This window comes from Wolffia australiana, chromosome 12 (assembly GCF_029677425.1).
Source record: "Wolffia australiana isolate 7733 chromosome 12, ASM2967742v1".
In the NCBI taxonomy this organism is placed as follows: Eukaryota; Viridiplantae; Streptophyta; class Magnoliopsida; order Alismatales; family Araceae; genus Wolffia; species Wolffia australiana.
Genome location: NC_135846.1, coordinates 10,232,314 through 10,250,159, shown reverse-complemented (window position 1 = coordinate 10,250,159; position 17,846 = coordinate 10,232,314). Strand labels below are relative to the sequence as shown.

Below are 17,846 nucleotides of genomic sequence, written 5' to 3'. Positions count from 1 at the left end.
CTTTAAATAGAGGTCTGGAAAAGGGTGAAATTCACTTTTCGAAGCTCTCTCCAAGGATTTGGCCAGGAAGGACACAGGAGTTGCTTTGGAAGTCGACAGTTCTTGATTCTGCACTCAAATTTGTAAGTTTTTTATTTGTATTTTACACTTCCTCTTGAAAGATTCTAAAACGCCTTGGCATGGGCAAAATGTACATGCCCTAGAAGTTATTTTTAATGAAATTAGCATTGCATTTTGAGTCTGATTCAAGATCTGAATTTAAATATTTCGTTTTAAATAGATTTGAAACATTTCTGCATTTTTAGAATTTTAATTTGGGTTTGGATTTCCCTTTTGCACAAAATTCTTTAATTTCTCTCTCTAGATTTGATCTCTTCTTTTCTCTCTCTAGATTTCAAATTTTATTGTTTGGAAATTCAATTTAATATATAAAAAACCTATATACAAAATTTGATAAGGAAATTCATCCATTTTGAAGTCCAATTTCAAATTCCCTTTCTTGATTATTAAATTCCCAATTTTAATTCATTAAAATCTATTTTAAATTTGAAAATAATTGGGAAATTATTAATCCGAATTAATTTGACCTGATAATTAAAATTATCCTATCTTGAATATTTTGACCGAAATATTTAAAATCAAAATTAAGTTTTTACTTAATTGTGGTTAATTAAAAACATTATTAAGTATAATTAAGGTTAATTAATTGCAAAATTAATTCATCCTTGAGTTAATTCATTAAAAATTGGATAAAATTATTGCTTATTGCCTCCTTGTGGTTCGAACCCTTGCTTGCTCTATATTCTATATTCAGTGATTAAGGGTATTTATAAATTTTATTGTATAAGTCTATTGTAAGCTCAATGGTGTAATCCCTAGATTCAATGATTAGTGGGGATCGGTATTTTGATAAATTTTGGTCTTGGAAGTTTTGTTAATCTAACTCCAATCACAGTAGAAATACTGAAAAAATAAAACACCTTACTATAAAGTGGAAAGAGAGCACTTGATTGTTGGACAACTGTTGGTTGTGACTTACGTTATCCATTCACTAGTGGGGGGATGGACTATTGATGGGGTAAGAGGTGACTAGTAGCCAGGTAGGAGGTGACTATTTAACCATGTCATATAGTTGATCAGGTCATAGTCGACTGTTACAGAGACCATGATGGACCATTGACTAGATCAGAGTTAACCATTGAAACAGGTCAGAGTTCACCATTGAATAGGGTTCAGAGGTGATCATTGGCCATGGGATCCAAGTTGACTATTGTTAACGGGGGGGGTCAGTGTTTACCATTGAGTGTACATCAGTGTTGGCCATTCATTGTGGGTAGGTGTTGGTAGTTGACTATGGGTCAACCCATGCCACATGGCTAGGTCGACGGTGACCTTATGATGGGATGGGGAAGAAGGTCCGATCAAAGAGGTGGTGGTAGCAAGCAAAAGGCATGGGCTGGACCGTCAAGGCATCAGCACACACATGAGACGTGTAGTGATGGGTCGACAACAGTGGTGCTCATGAGAGTCATACATGGATGTGGAGCAGCAGTAGAGGTACGCACGAAGAGAATTGGTAAGTGTAGTGATGGGATGGGGGTAGAAGCATTAGTGGCAGAGATCATGTATTAGGGAGTTGATGTTCGCATAAGGAAAATTGTTTGATTGGGAGTACAAGCAGAAGCAGAAATGTGGGGTCCCCTTCCTGGTAGTGGCCACGGAAGTATCAGGCAGAAATGGATGAGGAGAGAATCTGATGGATGATGACACTGATGGATATTATGTGGGCGTCAAGCCAATCACACTACAATGTTTATTTAAGTTAATTAAATAAATATTTGCATTCATTATTATTCTGTGTGATGTTTATAATGAAGTCCATGAACATGTGCAATGACTTAGTGAATTATGATGAGATCATAATATAGTGATCACTAGTGTTTAAACATGTATTTTAAATATTCCTATTCAATAGATAGTCGAGAGGGACGTCGAATTATCCAGATAGAATAGCACTACCTGATCCTACTTATACGATAAGTATAGCTGATCCTGTGGCAATTAGTGTGGCGACACAAAGGATAGATAGTGGGTGCTCTTCGGAGAAAGCGTTCACTGAATTGATCCGTACGAATCACTGAATGGTATTATACCTAGACGACAATCAGGTTGGTTCATGTCACAGTTGTATAAGTGATCCATTCACCTGAGACACCAAGGACATCTCATGAATGGATGATTACATTTTGACTACAACTTACGAGCCTCTAATCATGGGATTCAAATAAGTCATAGCTCAAATGTAATAAGAAGCTCACGGAGATGATTGAGTGGTCAACACGGGATAATTCGCCCTCAGTATAAAAGGAGATCGACTGAAGGAAGACGATGCAGAAAAATCCCTGGACAGGGTAGAGAAGATATTAGAGAAAGTGTTCTCCAATGATCCCCGTTACGCATCATTACTAATCGAATGACGAATTAGGGTATGTCGATAAACTATAGCTTAAGTCGTTCGAGAGTCTCACGCAGATGATGGATTATACATATACGCTAAGCGATGATGGTGAAGGTTCCATGAGAGAGTTTGAGACTACTCAGTATCTTCTAGAGCACAAGGTGTAGCTTGGCACCCTACGGGCTGGAAACTTAACCTATCAATTGGGTTAAATCGATCCTTATTTAATTAATCTATATAATGATTTAGTTAATTAATAATATTTTCCAATAAATGTTATTGGGCCATTAAAGTTATTTCCTAGAACGATACATGGGCCTATAACGCGAACAAGGTCATAAGGGCATTGGTGGATATATTTTACTTTTAGGGTTTTTGAGAAAAACCTTAAGTGAAATATAAAGAGGGAAAGGAGTCTCATTTTAAGCACCCATGCAAGCTTGATTTGAGAGCCCCTCCATTTCTTCATGCTCTAGATCATTACTCAACCAAGGAGAGAGTCACCAAGGAGAGCTGAAGAAGAAGAGGTGGAGATCCAAGTGCCGAGTGATCGAGTGGATACTTCTAGAGGTCGAGCACATGAAAGACACCAGAATGATATTAAAATGAGCATGTTAAGGGTGGAATAAGTTCCCCAAAAAGGTACATTTGATGTATGATTTTAAAGATCAATTATGAATCGAGCGACACGCTTCTGCATCCATAGAAACGTGTTTTCCATGGACAAACCTAGGCACTGAACCCAACAGTCATGGGGTTGACCCTTCTCAACTTTATGCACCATCTTACTTTGATTAATCTCTCAAAAAAATACAGAACTTTTCTTGGTTATTCTACATTGAAGCAATAGCAAAATATTTTTTGTCAATTTAATAAAAGATTATTTTATTAATTTAGCATTCAATAACTTAGCCGTGATGCTACTAATGTGACCATATTGTTGTCATGTAATTTTCTAAAGGAATACGTCCAGAATATGAGTCTGTTTGCTCGTACATTTTGTGAATCTCTTCGATTTTTTTGCAAATTTTCCATTCATCATATGAATATCAATGTATAGAATATATATATAGGAAGATATTTAAGGAGAACTTCAGACATCGAATACAATAAAAATATTCAAGATCTCTTGGAGGATTTCAATTGAATACTTTATTGTTGTTTGACCCTTTAAGGTCAAACAAAAGAGTGTCTAATGTTTCTCCGTGATACTTCTGGTAGTTCAGGATATAGTAGGAATGCCATGTGAACAGGAGAGGAAGCACGCGTGAATGAACTTTTTAATACAAACGTATGTATGTCTATGTTTAGAGATTAAGAACAAAACAATAAGCGAAGCAGAAGAAGATGGAGACAAAGGCATCAATGAGCAGCTTGCGGCAGCCCCCTTAAAAGAGCACCTGATCCAGCGCAAACTACATGAATGATAAGGAATCATTAGTGGCTTAGTCTCAAAAAACATATTTTGTTTCAGGAGAAGACAACCTAGATGCCAGTCCTATCGCTTAAAGCCTCGTTTAACTAAAACCATGGTGTTCATGCCAAAGAATCTGACTAAGGCCATGGGTTTTCAGGAAGAAGCTATGAAGATCAATGGTGTCTCTGAATCTTTCCCATTTTCTCACTATCTGGGTACTCATATTATTCATTTTCTCGAGGAGGGTAGTGGATGACAAGAGGAGGGTTATGGAGGCCTACTCAGAGGAGAACGCCACTTGAGAGAGTCCTAAAGCAGACGGCAGCTCAAAGGCCATGTTAAGCCAAGCAAGTTGCCGAGGTGGTAGTCTTGGCAGCCCATTGACCCACTTGGCACCAAAATCTGGCATCGACATGCCATCATCTTTCATTTTTTGGGGAGAACCTTTTGGCTTCCTTCTGGTGCAATGTTTTCCCCGATATAGCCATATCATAACTTAGTTATGAAATTTTTAATCAAAATAGAATATGCTTAGAACATTAATAAGCACTCTCTCTCATACTTCTGTGTACACTATTTAATACTATATAAAGTAAATAATACCATTTCTACAGTAATATTTCTTAAATTTTGTTGAACAATTAGATTATAACTACATAGAAGGACCTTGTTATAAGAATACAAGTGATCCCCATCACTTTTAGTACTTCTAACCAAACAGCATCAGAGAATTACCTATGTTATTATAATATATTTATATTTTTATAATATTTTACTTCAATTATATCTTTATTTAAATATTATTTCATTTTTTATCTTATATCTAAATCTTGCATATCTTCCTTCCCCTGTAATTTTCATATAACATGATCTATTTACCTACATTAACTAAAGTCTCCCTTGGATACTTTGTTCTAGTAAATCATATTCTCTATCTCACTATCTTTTAACCCTTATTCCACTGCCATCTTGTTACGTCTCCATACTCCTCTAATGGGAATAAAATAAATCCAACCTACTTTCATACTTATAATGTCTACTACCCATGTAGTCATGCATTTTCAATATAAATAGTATATCCTACATATATATTATCGTTCTTATTTCATTAAATGTCAGAGTCCTACATTCTTATGATGTAGTTACTATACTCCAAAATATATGCACTGTATTATTATTTGTTATTATTATCCTCTCATCTTCTACCTGTAATTCCTAAACCAAATTTTATATGTTTAACCAGTCCCTGAGGATACAACCTCACTCACCACTATGTACATGAAAAAGACCATGTATTACTTATTTTTTTTATTGAAATGAAATCAAAATACAAAAAATTGGTTGACATTGTGGACTAGGAATATTTTCACGGCTCCAATAAATGCATTCCTTGAGATGGAGTAAAGGTACTACTACAGGAAAATAGAGTTTACATTATATAGCAGTCTCATAGGAGATGTTTTTCCTCCAAATAGATTTAGACAGAGATATCTTTGTGACTCAACATCTAGACTTTGTTGAGCTGGGAAGTCATCTTTTGTGTGTTGCATGACGAAGGCTTTATAGGAATCAAATTAATCTACTCATTTTTGTGGTAAATTAGTCACGCTTACTTAACTCTAGTCTCAAAATGCGTCCAACTGATTATTATTTATTATCTCCAGGTGCATTGGAATTCTTTTCTTATATTATTTGTTAACGATATTCTTATTACCCAGTAATATATTCTAGGTACTATTGCTCTCAAGACTTTCTTCTAGGGCGCATTTTCAACCAAGGATCTTGGGCCTATAATCTACTTGATAGGTAGAGGCCTATAATCTACACATTTATTGCAATAAACCAATGCAAGTACGTAATTGATTTACTAGTGAGGCACTAGTCTCTAACGGTAAATCAATCAATATATCAATAGACCCCAATAGTAAGTTGCTTATTGGACATCTTACTTGATCCACATCATTATCATCTCAAGATTTATGAACGAAACTATCTCACTGTTATTTGCGTTGGTGTAGCATATGCAACTTGCATTATCAAGGCAGTCACTAAAAAGTCCACAAATTCGTCTTCCAAAAATTTTATTTTCGAAAACTACTTGCATTAAAGCCCACCCAAATGGACTCTTTTATCATCTCCCCATCATGATTTCCCACATTACGGATTGGGAGGATACCATATTGGGAGCTACTGCATCCAATTTGGGCCAACCTAGTCTCGTGGAAGAGCAAAAAGCAGCATGTGATTTATTTATCAAGTATTGAATTTTGAGTATTGGGTTGGAACATCCGAGCTTGATGTGGAAGAATAGCCCATTATAGACTAAAGCTTCCATCACCCAATTCCCATGGACTTCCATTGTGATAATCAAGCTGAAATTCACGTCATGTCCAGCCCAGTCTTCCATGAGCGTACTGGGCAGATTGAAATGGATCGTGAGATCAATCTTCATTATACCAAGGTGGGAGCTCATGATATCTGTGGTCTGGCTTGAGCTGAGGGAATTAACATAAGGGCATATTAGTCATATAAAACTTAGGATGATTTTTTCAGGTAATGAAAGTTGCAGGATTTCTTCTTCTGACCAAACCAACCTTTTGAGGGGTCTGTCGAGGTGTGCTGGCTTCCATATTTGTGAGCTCTCATTCATCTTCCTCTGCTCTGATATAAAACTCAATGTAGGCAATTCCAGCTGATGGCTGCTGCGGCCCAGAGAAGTCGCTGCGAGGATGATGAATCCCTGGTTTGCCAACAGTAACTAGGTGTTGTATCTTAAGCATTCGCCCCCTCCCAAAAGTCAACTTACTCCCCCTGTTATCATCCCTTAGGACACTGGCTGCCATGCTTGACACCGATGCTCGGAGGAACTTGTACTTGTACCTGCAAGAAACCATTGTCATAGACGACTATAGACGGTCAATAATAGGAGTGAGAGACGACATCAGGATGTACCTGTATGAGAATTGATGATCACATTGGAAAGCCATCAGCAGGCATGAATTCACATAGTGTGGAAACTCAATCTGTCATCATGGAAATAAGTGGACTGAAAAGCCTGCAAGATAAGGAGAGAGGAGAGAGAGAGGTTCCAGCACCTGCAAGTCCCCATGGCCTTCACCCTTGAGAACGACACATGGAGGCTCAGGCTGAAGCAGGATCTGGACAGTTGAACTGGGCCATTCGAGATCGTCGATCGCCTCCTTCAGAGCCGATGTCTATGATAAGCAGTTGGAATTATGTTAATGAAAGACTGGGCAAGGCTAGATACAGGAGAACATCAAAGCTGGAATGATTGTATCACTCTAATGGTGAAGCTCTGACGATTGTCCCTGCTGGGTCCAAAATTGCGGTCCCAAGAAATTGTGTCCGCTATCCTCGTCCTGATTTCGGCATATGTGCAGACATCAGATGAATCGACTGACCTGATGAATGAAATTTTAGGATCAGGATTCTGCAGTCCAGGATGGGGATATTAGTCTCAATCTTATTTTATACATGCTTCGGACAGAACTCCAAATGTACTGAAAATATCTTTCAGCGAAAAATTAGACCTTTTTTGCATCTCAATAATGGCAGACAGGAGGTGAAAGTACGTTATCTCTCATCCACCGACCACAGAAACGATTTCAGGATTAATCTTACTTCTAGAATATTAATGCGTTGGATGATTGCCCTAAAAACATTTATCAAGAGGTTTTTTTTTGAAGAAATTGATCAATAAGTTTTACTCGGGATTGCGAGATATGCTGCGATAGTGGAGTGCAAACAAAGCAGCGATCTACTAATGATAGAAATAGAAAAAGACAAAAAAAAAGAAATAAAAGTGAGGCTTACTTAAGAATGAGCTGCATGTCAGGGCCAGGGTACCCGATCTCAATCAAGGGGGATTTCCCCGGAGACGAGAATGTGTTCAAACAATCAATGAACAACCCTAAACTCAAGCCAAAACGGGGGCGGCCCTCGGCATTGTATTCATAAGTCAGAAAGAGCTGCAAATTTAAAACACGTTAGTAATTCATCTCAGAAGAAATCCTTACTGTACAAGTGAAGCAAACTTGCAACATTCTAAAGAACTCCAGAACTGTATCTCTATCATTGAATTAGACTAATTCAAAGCCAAAAATATAAAAAAGTAGACATGTAAACAATAGAATGCCTAGTTAACAGGAATATATAAGACATGCCTTCATAGTTCATACATAAATTATTCGATGTAAATAAAAGCAAGGAGTGCTCAGGAATTCTCTACATGGACACTCTGACAGTGGGAATCGAGAAACTGCGTTGAGAAACATCAAAATGAGAACGACATTTAACGATCTTTCCGAGCTCCATTCAAGCTTTACCTCTCTCTTCAGATAGACTTTGGCCTGCAAGCAATTTGCTTCCTCAACTATAAGAACAATTCCGTGCTCCGAGAGTTCCACCAATGCGTCCTGCCCAGATCACCGAATTTCAAGAGCATAAAAAATAAACCCAAGAGGAAGGAAACTCGGAGATACCGAGGACTGGGGTAGGTACCTGATTACGCTTCCAACGGACAGATGAAAGGGCATCCACCATTCCCTGGACGCAGTCCGACTGGCAAACCAGGTCCAGACCCTCGTCGGTTTCCGCGGGAGACGAGCTCATCGTTTAGCAACTCGAACTCAAATTCCCCACAAGGTCGCTTCTTCGTCTCTCATTCTCCTCTCATTTGCTTCTGGCCCAACCCAGAGTTAAGCAAAGCTACTTGGGCCAACGCTCTAAGATGAACAAGATTGAATCAACTTCTCCATTGGTTACGATCTTGAATAACATTAGAACCATTACAAAGGTTTGTGGGGATTTAACTTTCTGAAATCCAATTTCTTATTGGATGTGAACAGAAATGCTGCTGATAGAAAGTAACCTAGTCTAATGCCCCCACCTTGGCAGAAGAAGATTCATTATGCACTGCCACTATAGTTCCGGATCGTCCTTAACATGGACGATGGACGGGATGGGACGAATTTTGTCCCGTCCGACGTACAGATTCAGTGCAGGGACGTATTTTTATTCCAACTGTACGAAAACTATCCCCTCCAGTCCTCCCGAGACGAATTTTCATCCCCTCTGGGGAAAAAACCGTCCCGTCCCTCTTCACCAACGAAAAAACCCGTTTTATTTTTAAAATTTAATCAAAGGTATGTTAGCATTTTTACATATTGTTGTATGTTGAGTCGTTTAGGGCACAATGTACTAATAGAAAGAAAAAACATGTAGAAATTTCAAAACTCGGAGGGACTATTTTCCAAATTTGGTTGCATATATGTCCGAAATACAGCTCTAAGTCGCGTGTAGCAAGCGTAAATATCCAATAAAAATAATTCCAAGGTATCATTGAATTAATAAGGAATTTTCAAAATAATTTAGGGAAATACAGAGGGGAGAGAATGCGGCAGGACATATGTACAATTATTTCTGAGCGGCGTCAGTTTGAATGCGCATAAAAATACACGGACTTTGATGCAAATTGTCATTGCGAGGCCATGTGGCTACATCTCAACCGTCAGATGTGAATCCGACGGTTTTTCGTCCAGTATTCATTCGTCCATCGATCTAGACCTCCGGACAGACATTTTTTCATCCCATAGGACGAAAACCATCTTGCCCAGACGTCCCCCGGACGATTTTTTGTCCCGAATTCCGTACATACCCTTGGACGGGATGATTTTTTCGTCCTGGAATGAAAAAATCCTCTTGTCTACATCCCTGCACTATAACTGCCACCTTCTCTATAGCTAACTTAGTCATTATGTGTAAGAATATTCCATTTCCACCGTAGTTTGATTATTCTCACTTCACACTATAGTCAGTAACATCATCAGATGTTCTCACCATCAAATCCAGGCCTTTTTGTATCTCCAATAGGTTTTTGGCAATAGCTAAAGTTGATCAATAACCGGTTTCAATAATCATATGAATATGTTGAAAGGTCAATTTGGGAAAAAATGCTCATAGAGGTTTGAATAATTGAAGTAGCACATATTTGGGCCCTTTTTACACTTGTTTATTCAACATGCATATGTATCCTGCATTTTTTGTCACTTATTGTCAACTTATGCTTTACAGTTTACATTGATGTGTAAAATACACTTTCCTATTTGATATATTTTAATTATGATAACTAACAAGGTATTATAAATCAAATATAGACAAATATGATTTAGAAATTACCTCGAATGCTTCGTCTTTATATATTTTTGGGAACTTTTCCAGAATTTGTAGACAGCTTTTTCATGAATAATTGGATTCAGTGATTCCAACAAATATTTCAAGGTGTTAAGTGTGCTTTTAGATAATTATTTGGAACTACTATATTATTGATGTGGGCCACGAGATCCCAAGTTTACAAGTCCCCCATTATGCTCACAGAGCTGGTCCAGGTCACACATTTTATCATTATGGCATGGTGGTACGTGGTGCATGTGGAAAGGAGGACAATGGTTTACGTGCCTCAAGAACACAAAATATTTATTAGCATCTTCGTGTATATTTTAATAAGTTGACCTCTGAGATAAATGTCAACATGTTAATCCCAGTGTTTTTACTTACAAATCTTATTATATGAAGGTTTGCTTGCCAATCATAAATGGAAAATCTTTTATCAAATCTAGATCATTTTGATAGCTGAAGGGGCATAATTAAACTGCTGTTAACAAATACTGATTTCTTTTCGGAATTTAAAATCATAAATTGTAAAATTAAATAATCTTCACATAGTAAATTAATTCAAATCTGTGTAAATGTATTCGAATTTTCTAACCCACATTTGATGCGCGAGACTACTTATAATAATAAGATATATACCAATATCTATTGTTTTCTAATTTATGATCATTTATGAATAAAGGTTGAGGTATTTTTAGCGTACAAAAAGTTAAAAAATTTAAAGGTGTTTAATTCATTTTGTCTTATTTAAAATTAAGATTTAATATTAAATGCTAAATGAATATTTTAATGGGGATAATTATTCAAACAAGAATTATAAACAATCGTGAAGTATCATTTTTTAAAATAACCATGAATTGAAACATATGTTTTTCGATGTCAACATAAAAATTGTTTTCCTTATTAATTTCGGAGTTTATTCTGTGGGATCTAGAATTAACTATTTTTGTTTCAGGCATAAAAGAGTCATGACTCTCACTGTGGCAAAATAAACGTGGGTGAAGTTATTTACTTTGTTTGCTGAGATGTAATCAATATAAACAATTTAGATGTCGTGAGATAAACTGAGCGGAAATTATAAAATATGCCGATATTTATCTTTATATTGTAGAACTAAAAATACGATATGATATAAGTGGTGGGTGATAAGAATCAATATAACCCCAAAGTCTCCCTAGATGAGTATCAAAGCATACCCCAACGATCCTATTACTGACCACCATTTCAGTTTCAAGTCCCGTGGACAAAAAATCCAGAATTTATTAAAATTTAAGTAAAATTTAAGTAAAATGGGTTTCACAAAAATGTGTGCGTTCAGTGTCCGTCTTAAAATTCAATTAAAACAAACGAACAATAATATAATTGGCAACGTAAATTATACATAAATTGCACGATTTCTTATTTATTTTACATATTTTAAAATAAAAGCTATAATGTGTCAGAAAGAATATGAATTGTTACTAAAACAAAAATCAGGCGCACAAGGACTTAAGGAGGATAGGTTTACCAGTTATATTTGTGATTTTATCCAATATATAAAATAATCGATGTCGTAACACAAATATGTTAAGTTCAATACTAACTCAACTAATTTTGGAAGAGCAATATGGTTTACTGAAGGGTAGTTCGAGTTTTGAAAGTTTTGCAATAGATCAACTAATTTTTAACGCGGTGACCATAAATTTTATTGTAAAATTCTGTTATTCTAAGTTGCATATGGAAAAAACTCACAGTTCCTACCAGCAATCCTCATAATATTTGCAGTTTATGTTAAATGGATAGGTCTGACTTAGGGTTTCATTGACATGTGTTTAACCTTGAAAATATGAATGTCACTTGTCTCGTGCGCCGCATAAATATGTGAGTTTAGCTCAATTATAGTTCATACTCAAAACTAAGTGTTCGTTATTCTTCTGTATTGGTGAACCATTCCATAGGGATCATACATTAGGTCCATGTCAGTTTTTCAAAGTTTTTCATTCCATCTCATGAAAAACTTATTATTTGTAACTTCATCGAGAATATGTATGCATAATTTAATAATTATTATTTACACAGCGGTTGATGTCAATAATTATGAATTTTATTTTAAACTTCTAAAATTTTCACTATTTTATAATATTAATCAAAATTTTACAAATTTTCATTAATATTGTAAAATAGTGTCTGCATAACATAATAATTATTATTTACATAGTGGTTGCTATCAATAATTATAATTTTATTTTTAAACTTATGAAGATTTTATTAAAAATAAATGTCCAGGTGATACCTGATGATGGTGCAGTACTATTTAAATTGTTATGGCTTACACATTTTTCTAGAGTTCTAAAGTAAAATATCAAGACCGAAGTCCGAATTGGCAATCTTTTCTGCGATTTCTCTCTAATGTCCGGGGAAATCTTCCGCTCAATTTCGCATAATTCGTGAGAAAAATCGCACCGCAACCGCACCGCCTCGCATGTTCCAAGAGGTATATAAGTAATTGAATATCCTTTGGACTTGTTTTCCAGACGAACCAACACTCGTGCTAGATCGGAGGGGGGGGAGCTTCTTCCGAAATCAGGGATAGAACAATGATGGAGGGCATCCCCTTCCCTCCGGCGAGGTCGTCGGTGCTACAAGATCCCTCGGCGTTCTTCGCCCCCCACCTGCTATCGTCCCCTCTCCCCACCAATTCCTTCTTCCAGAACTTGGTGCTCAACAGTGGCGACCAGCCAGAGTACATCCACCCTTACCTCATCCGTTCCTCCGGCTCGGCGCTCACCCTCTGCTACCCCTCCCGCTTCGTTTCCCCCCTCTTCGTCTCCCAAGTCTTCACCCCCGATCTCACCATCTCCGCCGCCCCTGGCGGCGCCGCCGCCGCCCGGCACGTCGTCTCCTCGTTCGACGCCCTCAGCGTAACCCTCGACCTGCCCCCCTCCCTCCGCTTCTTCCTCGTCCGGGGCAGCCCCTTCGTCACCTGCTCCGCCGCCAACGCCGCAGCGATCTCCATCTCCACCGCGCACGCCGTCGTCTCCTTTTCCTCCAGCGCCGACCGGACTCGCCACGTCGTGGGACTCAACAGAGGCCAGACCTTCCTCTGCTACTCCTCTTTCCCTCTTCCCTTGGTCCAGATCTCCGCCGCGGAGCTCCGCGCCGGCGGCTTCTCCGGCGTGCTCCGCGTCGCCTACCTCCCTAGCGCTGCCAGCGAGCCCCTCCTCGACCGCTTCAGCGGCCGCTACGCCGTCTCCGGCGGCGCCCGCTTCGCCGCGCCCTTCGCGCTCGAGTACCGCTGGGAGACGGTAGGCCAGGGAGAGCTCCTCCTCCTCGCGCACCCCCTCCATGTCAAGCTCCTCCGCGGCGGCGGCGCCGCCGTGGAAGCTCTCCGGTACCAAAGCATCGACGGGGAGCTGGTCGGGGTGGTCGGGAATCGGTGGCTCCTGCAGGCCGAGCCCATCCCCGTGACCTTCCACTCCATCGGCGGCGTGGCCGAGGCCGGGCGCGAGGAGATCGCCGCGGCCCTGGCTCGCGACGTGGGCGCGCTCGGGCCCGTCGCGACCGCGTCCTCCTACTTCTTCGGGAAGGCCGTCGCCCGCGCCGCCCGGCTCGCGGTGATAGCGGAGGAGGTCGGCCGGCACGACCTGGTCGAGCCGGTGAGGGCCTTCCTGCGCAGGGAGCTCGGACCATGGCTGCGGGGAAACCTCCGCTACGAGGCTCTCTGGGGCGGCCTGGTCTCGGAGAGGGGGCTCGTCGACCCGGGGGTCGACTTCGGCTTCGGCGTGTACAACGACCACCACTACCACCTCGGGTACTTGCTCTACGCCATGGCCGTGCTCGCGAAGCTTGACCCGGGATGGGGGAAGAAGCACGAGGCGGAGGGGTACGCCATGGCGGCGGACTTCGTCAGCTTCTCGGAGCGCGAGGGCCGGGCCGCGTTCCCGCGGCTGCGCTGCTTCGACCTGTGGAAGCTGCACTCGTGGGCCGGCGGGCTGACCGAGTTCGCCGACGGGAGGAACCAGGAGAGCACCAGCGAGGCCGTGCACGCCTACTACGCGGCGGCGCTGCTGGGGATGAGCTACGGGGACGTGGAGCTTGCGGCGGCGGCGGCGACGCTGGCGGCGCTGGAGGCGGCCGCCGCCGCCACGTGGTGGCACGCCGGGGAGGGTGTCTACGAGGAGGAGTTTTGTCGGGAGAACAGGGTGGTGGGCGTGGCGTGGGCGAACAAGAGGGACGGCGGCCTCTGGTTCGCGCCGCCGGAGCGGCGCGAGTGCCGGCTGGGGATCCAGGTGCTGCCGCTGGTGCCCGTCACGGAGGCGCTGTTCCGGGACGTGCGGTTCGCGCGGGAGCTGGTGCGGTGGGCGCAGGCGGCGCAGTCCTGGGCGGCGACGGAGGACGCGTGGAGAGGGTTCGCGTACGCCCTCGAGGGGCTCTTCGATGCGGAGGCGGCGCTGGAGAAGACCCGAAGGCTGACCCGCTTCGACGACGGCAACTCCCTCTCCAACATGCTCTGGTGGCTCCACTCCCGACCGCGGGCGGTGCGTCCTGTCCTGCGCTTGTGAGCTCCCTCGGCCGCGGCTACGCGGACGAGAGACGAGCCGTCGGGTCGAAGGAGGAGGAGGCGGCGGCGGCATCGTCCGCGCCGACGAGGCGGCAGCCCTCGAGCATGAAGACGACTTCCGTCGCGGTGGGCCGGTCGAGAGGGTCCGGCGCGGTGCACAGCAGGGCCACCTTCAGGCCCATTATAAACTCCTCCCACTCGGTCGACTCCGGGTCCAGCTCCAGCCACCCGGGCTCCACCATCTCCGCCATCTGCCCCCTCTGCAGCAGCTTCTTCACCCACTTCACCAGCCCCTCCTCCTCCTCCTCCGCCGCCCTCCTCCCCGTCAGCAGCTCCAGCAGCACGATCCCCAGGCTGTACACGTCGGCCGCCTTGCTGGCGCGCCCCTCGGGGGCCACGTACCCGACCGCGCCGCTGCACTCCGCCGCCGTCAGCCGGTGAAGCCCAAAGCCGGCGACGTGAGGCTCGAAGTCGGCGTCGAAGAGCACGTTCTCCGCCGCCACGTCGCCGTGGACGACGTCGCCGGCGTGCAGGTGGGCCAGCCCCCGGGCCGCGCCCACGGCGATCAGGTGCCGCATGGACCAGCCGAGGGTCTGCTGCACCGCGTCCCGCAGCAGCGCCGCCAGGCTCCCGTTCGGCATGTAATCGTACACCAGCAGCCGCGTCCCCGGCGGGGGGCCAGCGTAGTACCCGCGGAGCACGGTAAGGTTCCGGTGCCTTATCCGGCCCAGCGCCTCCGCCTCCTTCCTGAAGAGCCCTTCCTCCGCCGCGGCGGCGAGGCGGAGCACCGCCACCACCGCGCCGTCGCCGAAGCAGGCTTTGAACAGCACGCCGTGCTTTCCCCGGCCGAGAACCTTCTCCTCGTCGAACTGCCCCGTCGCCGCCGCCGTCTCCGCGAAGGTGACCCGATTCGAGAACATCACCACCTTCGGGCCGTCCCCGCCGCCGCTCCGCCGCCGCGGGCTCCGTCTTTTCCCGTCGCTATCCCGCCGCCGCAGCGCGAGCCACAACCCACCGCCGCCGCAGATCAGCGCCACCAGGGCGGCGGCGGCGGCGGAGAGGCAGGCGACGAAGAATAGCCGCCGCCGCCGCCAGCCTCGCCGGCAGCGCTTCCCCAGCGGCCTCCCGCACAAGCCCGGGTTGCCGGAGAAGGAGCCGGGGTGCGGGAACCGGGCGGCGAGGCCGGCCGGGATCTCCCCCGTGAAGTTGTTCGCGGACAGGTCCAAGGACCGGAGCCGGTCAAGCCCCGCAAGCTCCGCCGGGACGCCGCCGGAGAGGTTGTTCGCGTGGAGGTCGAGCGCGGCGAGGTCGCGGCAGTTGCCGAGCTCCGGCGGCAGAGCCCCGGCGAGCCGGTTGCCGGACAGGTCGAGCAGAGTCAGCGCTCTGAGATAGCCGAAGGTGGCCGGTATCGAACCGGAGAAGGAGTTCCCGGAGAGGTTGAGCTGGTGAAGGTTGGACAGTCCGCTGAAGCCCTCGGGGAGCTCTCCGGAGAAGGAATTGGCGCCGAGGAGGACGACCTCGAGCCCCGGCAGCCCGAACAGCCCATCAGGAATGGCGCCGGACAGCTTCTGCCCGCTCAGATCGAGCGATCTCAAGCTCAGCAGCTTCTTGATCGAGCCTGGCACAACTCCCTGTAGGCCATTGCCGCTCAGATTCAAGCTCTGGAGAGCGGTCAAGTCTCCGATCGCGGCGGGGATCTCGCCGGAGAGCGAGTTCCCGGAGATGTCCACTTCCACCGCGGCGGCGAGTCCCGCGATCTCCGCCGGAATATTCCCCGACAGCTTGTTCTCCCTCAGAGACAGCGTACGCAGGCGGCGGAGCTCCGCCAGGCTCGCTGGGATCTCGCCGGAGAGGAGATTCCCGCCGAGGTCTAGATCTCTGAGTTGCGCCAGATCCCCAATCTCCCAAGGAATCCTCCCCGCGAGGCGATTATCCGCGAGATCAAGAACTTGAAGAGACGAACAGCGAGAGATCTCCGGCGGAACACCGCCGCCGAAGGAGTTCCCGCGAAGCCGCAGTTGCTGGAGGCCCTGCAACCTCCCGATCTCCGCCGGCAGAGCGCCGCCGAACCGATTGCCGGAGAGGTCGAGGACTTGCAGCGTCTGTAAGGAAGTCAGCCACGGCGGGAACTCGCCGGCGAGCCTGTTGTAGCCAACGTCGAGGACGGTCAAGCTGCCGGAGTCCGGCGGAGCTCCGGCGACGTCGACGGGCGGCGCCGCCAGCTTGGAGAAGCCGTTGAAGGCGAGCTGCACCACGCGCAGCGCCGGCCAGGGGTAGAAGATAGAGGAAGGGATCGAACCAGAGAGGTTATTGTGGGAGAGAGACAGCACTTGGAGCGTCTGAATCTCGCCGACGGCGGCGGGGAAGACGCCCTGCAAGGCGTTCCCGCTCAAGCCGAGGTGTATGAGAGAGCTGCAGTTGGCGAGCGCCGCGGGAATCGTCCCCCGGAGGAGGTTCCAGTCGAGAAGGATATAGAGAAGCTCCCGCAGCCGTCCGATCTCGCGCGGGATCACCCCGCGGAGGCGATTGGAGGAGAGGTTGAGGAAGCGCAGCCGCGGGGCGGCGGCGAGGCCGCCGGGGATCTCGCCGGAGAAGCCGTTGGAGGAGAGGTCGAGGTAGCGGAGCGCCGCGGGGGGCGGCGGGACACCGCCGGAGAGATTGTTGCCGGCGAGGTTGAGGACTTGGAGGCTGAGGAGATCGGAGGGGAAGGCCGGGGGGAGGTGGCCTGAGAGGCGGTTGTTCTGGAGGAAGAGGGAGCGGAGGCGGCGGAGGCAGGAGAAGGACGGCGGAACGCCGCCGTGGAGGGCGTTGCCGCGGAGGCTGAGGCGGCGGAGCTGGCGGAGCTCGGCCAGGCGGGGGGAGATGGGGCCGGCGAGCTGGAGGAGGGGGAGGCGGAGCTCGACGACGCGGCGGTCGGAGGAGTTGTCGCAGACCACGCCGAACCAGGAGCAGGGCGCCGGCGTCGAGTCGGGGTCCCAGCCGGCGAGCGCTCCGACCGGGTCGCGGAGGCGCGATCGGAAGTCTTCGAGAGCGCCGATCTCCGACTCAGACCCCGGCGAGGGCGCGGCGGAGACGAGGAACAGGACCAACAGCGTCGAGAGGATGAATAAAGCCGCCATGTCTGTGGCGGGTAATGGCTAACCAGAGGTTGCCGTTGTGCTCTGTCATTTAAATTTCCCGATGAAGAACCGCAACCAATCGGATCTCGCCACGTGGATGAACTGTTTGCTCTTCCTATA

At 46.0% G+C, this 17,846-nt stretch overlaps 3 protein-coding genes across 3 annotated transcripts; 1 reads left to right on the top strand and 2 right to left on the bottom strand.

Moving 5' to 3' along the window:
* Positions 1-6,095: 6,095 nt before the first annotated feature.
* LOC144710246 (PCNA domain-containing protein) lies at positions 6,096-8,639 on the bottom strand. Its single transcript, XM_078583958.1, has 8 exons — positions 8,397-8,639; positions 8,222-8,311; positions 7,710-7,864; positions 7,177-7,297; positions 6,971-7,090; positions 6,828-6,898; positions 6,470-6,755; positions 6,096-6,370 (listed from the first exon to the last, which is right to left on the bottom strand). Exons 1-7 carry the CDS (start codon positions 8,505-8,507, stop codon positions 6,518-6,520), a joined length of 906 nt encoding a protein of 301 aa, XP_078440084.1. The 5' UTR covers positions 8,508-8,639; the 3' UTR covers positions 6,096-6,370; positions 6,470-6,517.
* A 3,927-nt stretch (positions 8,640-12,566) lies between these two features.
* LOC144710738 (glycosyl hydrolase family 81 protein) lies at positions 12,567-17,846 on the top strand. The gene has a single exon (XM_078584579.1). It carries the CDS (start codon positions 12,644-12,646, stop codon positions 14,606-14,608), a length of 1,965 nt encoding a protein of 654 aa, XP_078440705.1. The 5' UTR covers positions 12,567-12,643; the 3' UTR covers positions 14,609-17,846.
* On the bottom strand, positions 14,625-17,726 carry LOC144710737 (Leucine-rich receptor-like protein kinase family protein). Its single transcript, XM_078584578.1, has one exon. The coding sequence runs from the start codon at positions 17,724-17,726 to the stop codon at positions 14,625-14,627; it is 3,102 nt and encodes a 1,033-aa protein (XP_078440704.1).

What these genes read in the sequence shown, in the direction of transcription:
- LOC144710246 (XM_078583958.1), bottom strand. Translation starts at nt 8,507, where the DNA reads ATGAGCTCGTCTCCCGCGGAAACCGACGAGGGTCTGGACCTGGTTTGC. An exon ending in GTCAGAGCTTCACCATTAGA is followed by an intron (nt 7,091 to 7,176) that starts GTGATACAATCA and finishes TGCTTATCATAG; the next exon opens with ACATCGGCTCTGAAGGAGGC. An exon ending in AAGGCCATGGGGACTTGCAG is followed by an intron (nt 6,899 to 6,970) that starts GTGCTGGAACCT and finishes CCATGATGACAG; the next exon opens with ATTGAGTTTCCACACTATGT.
- LOC144710738 (XM_078584579.1), top strand. Translation starts at nt 12,644, where the DNA reads ATGATGGAGGGCATCCCCTTCCCTCCGGCGAGGTCGTCGGTGCTACAA.
- LOC144710737 (XM_078584578.1), bottom strand. Translation starts at nt 17,726, where the DNA reads ATGGCGGCTTTATTCATCCTCTCGACGCTGTTGGTCCTGTTCCTCGTC.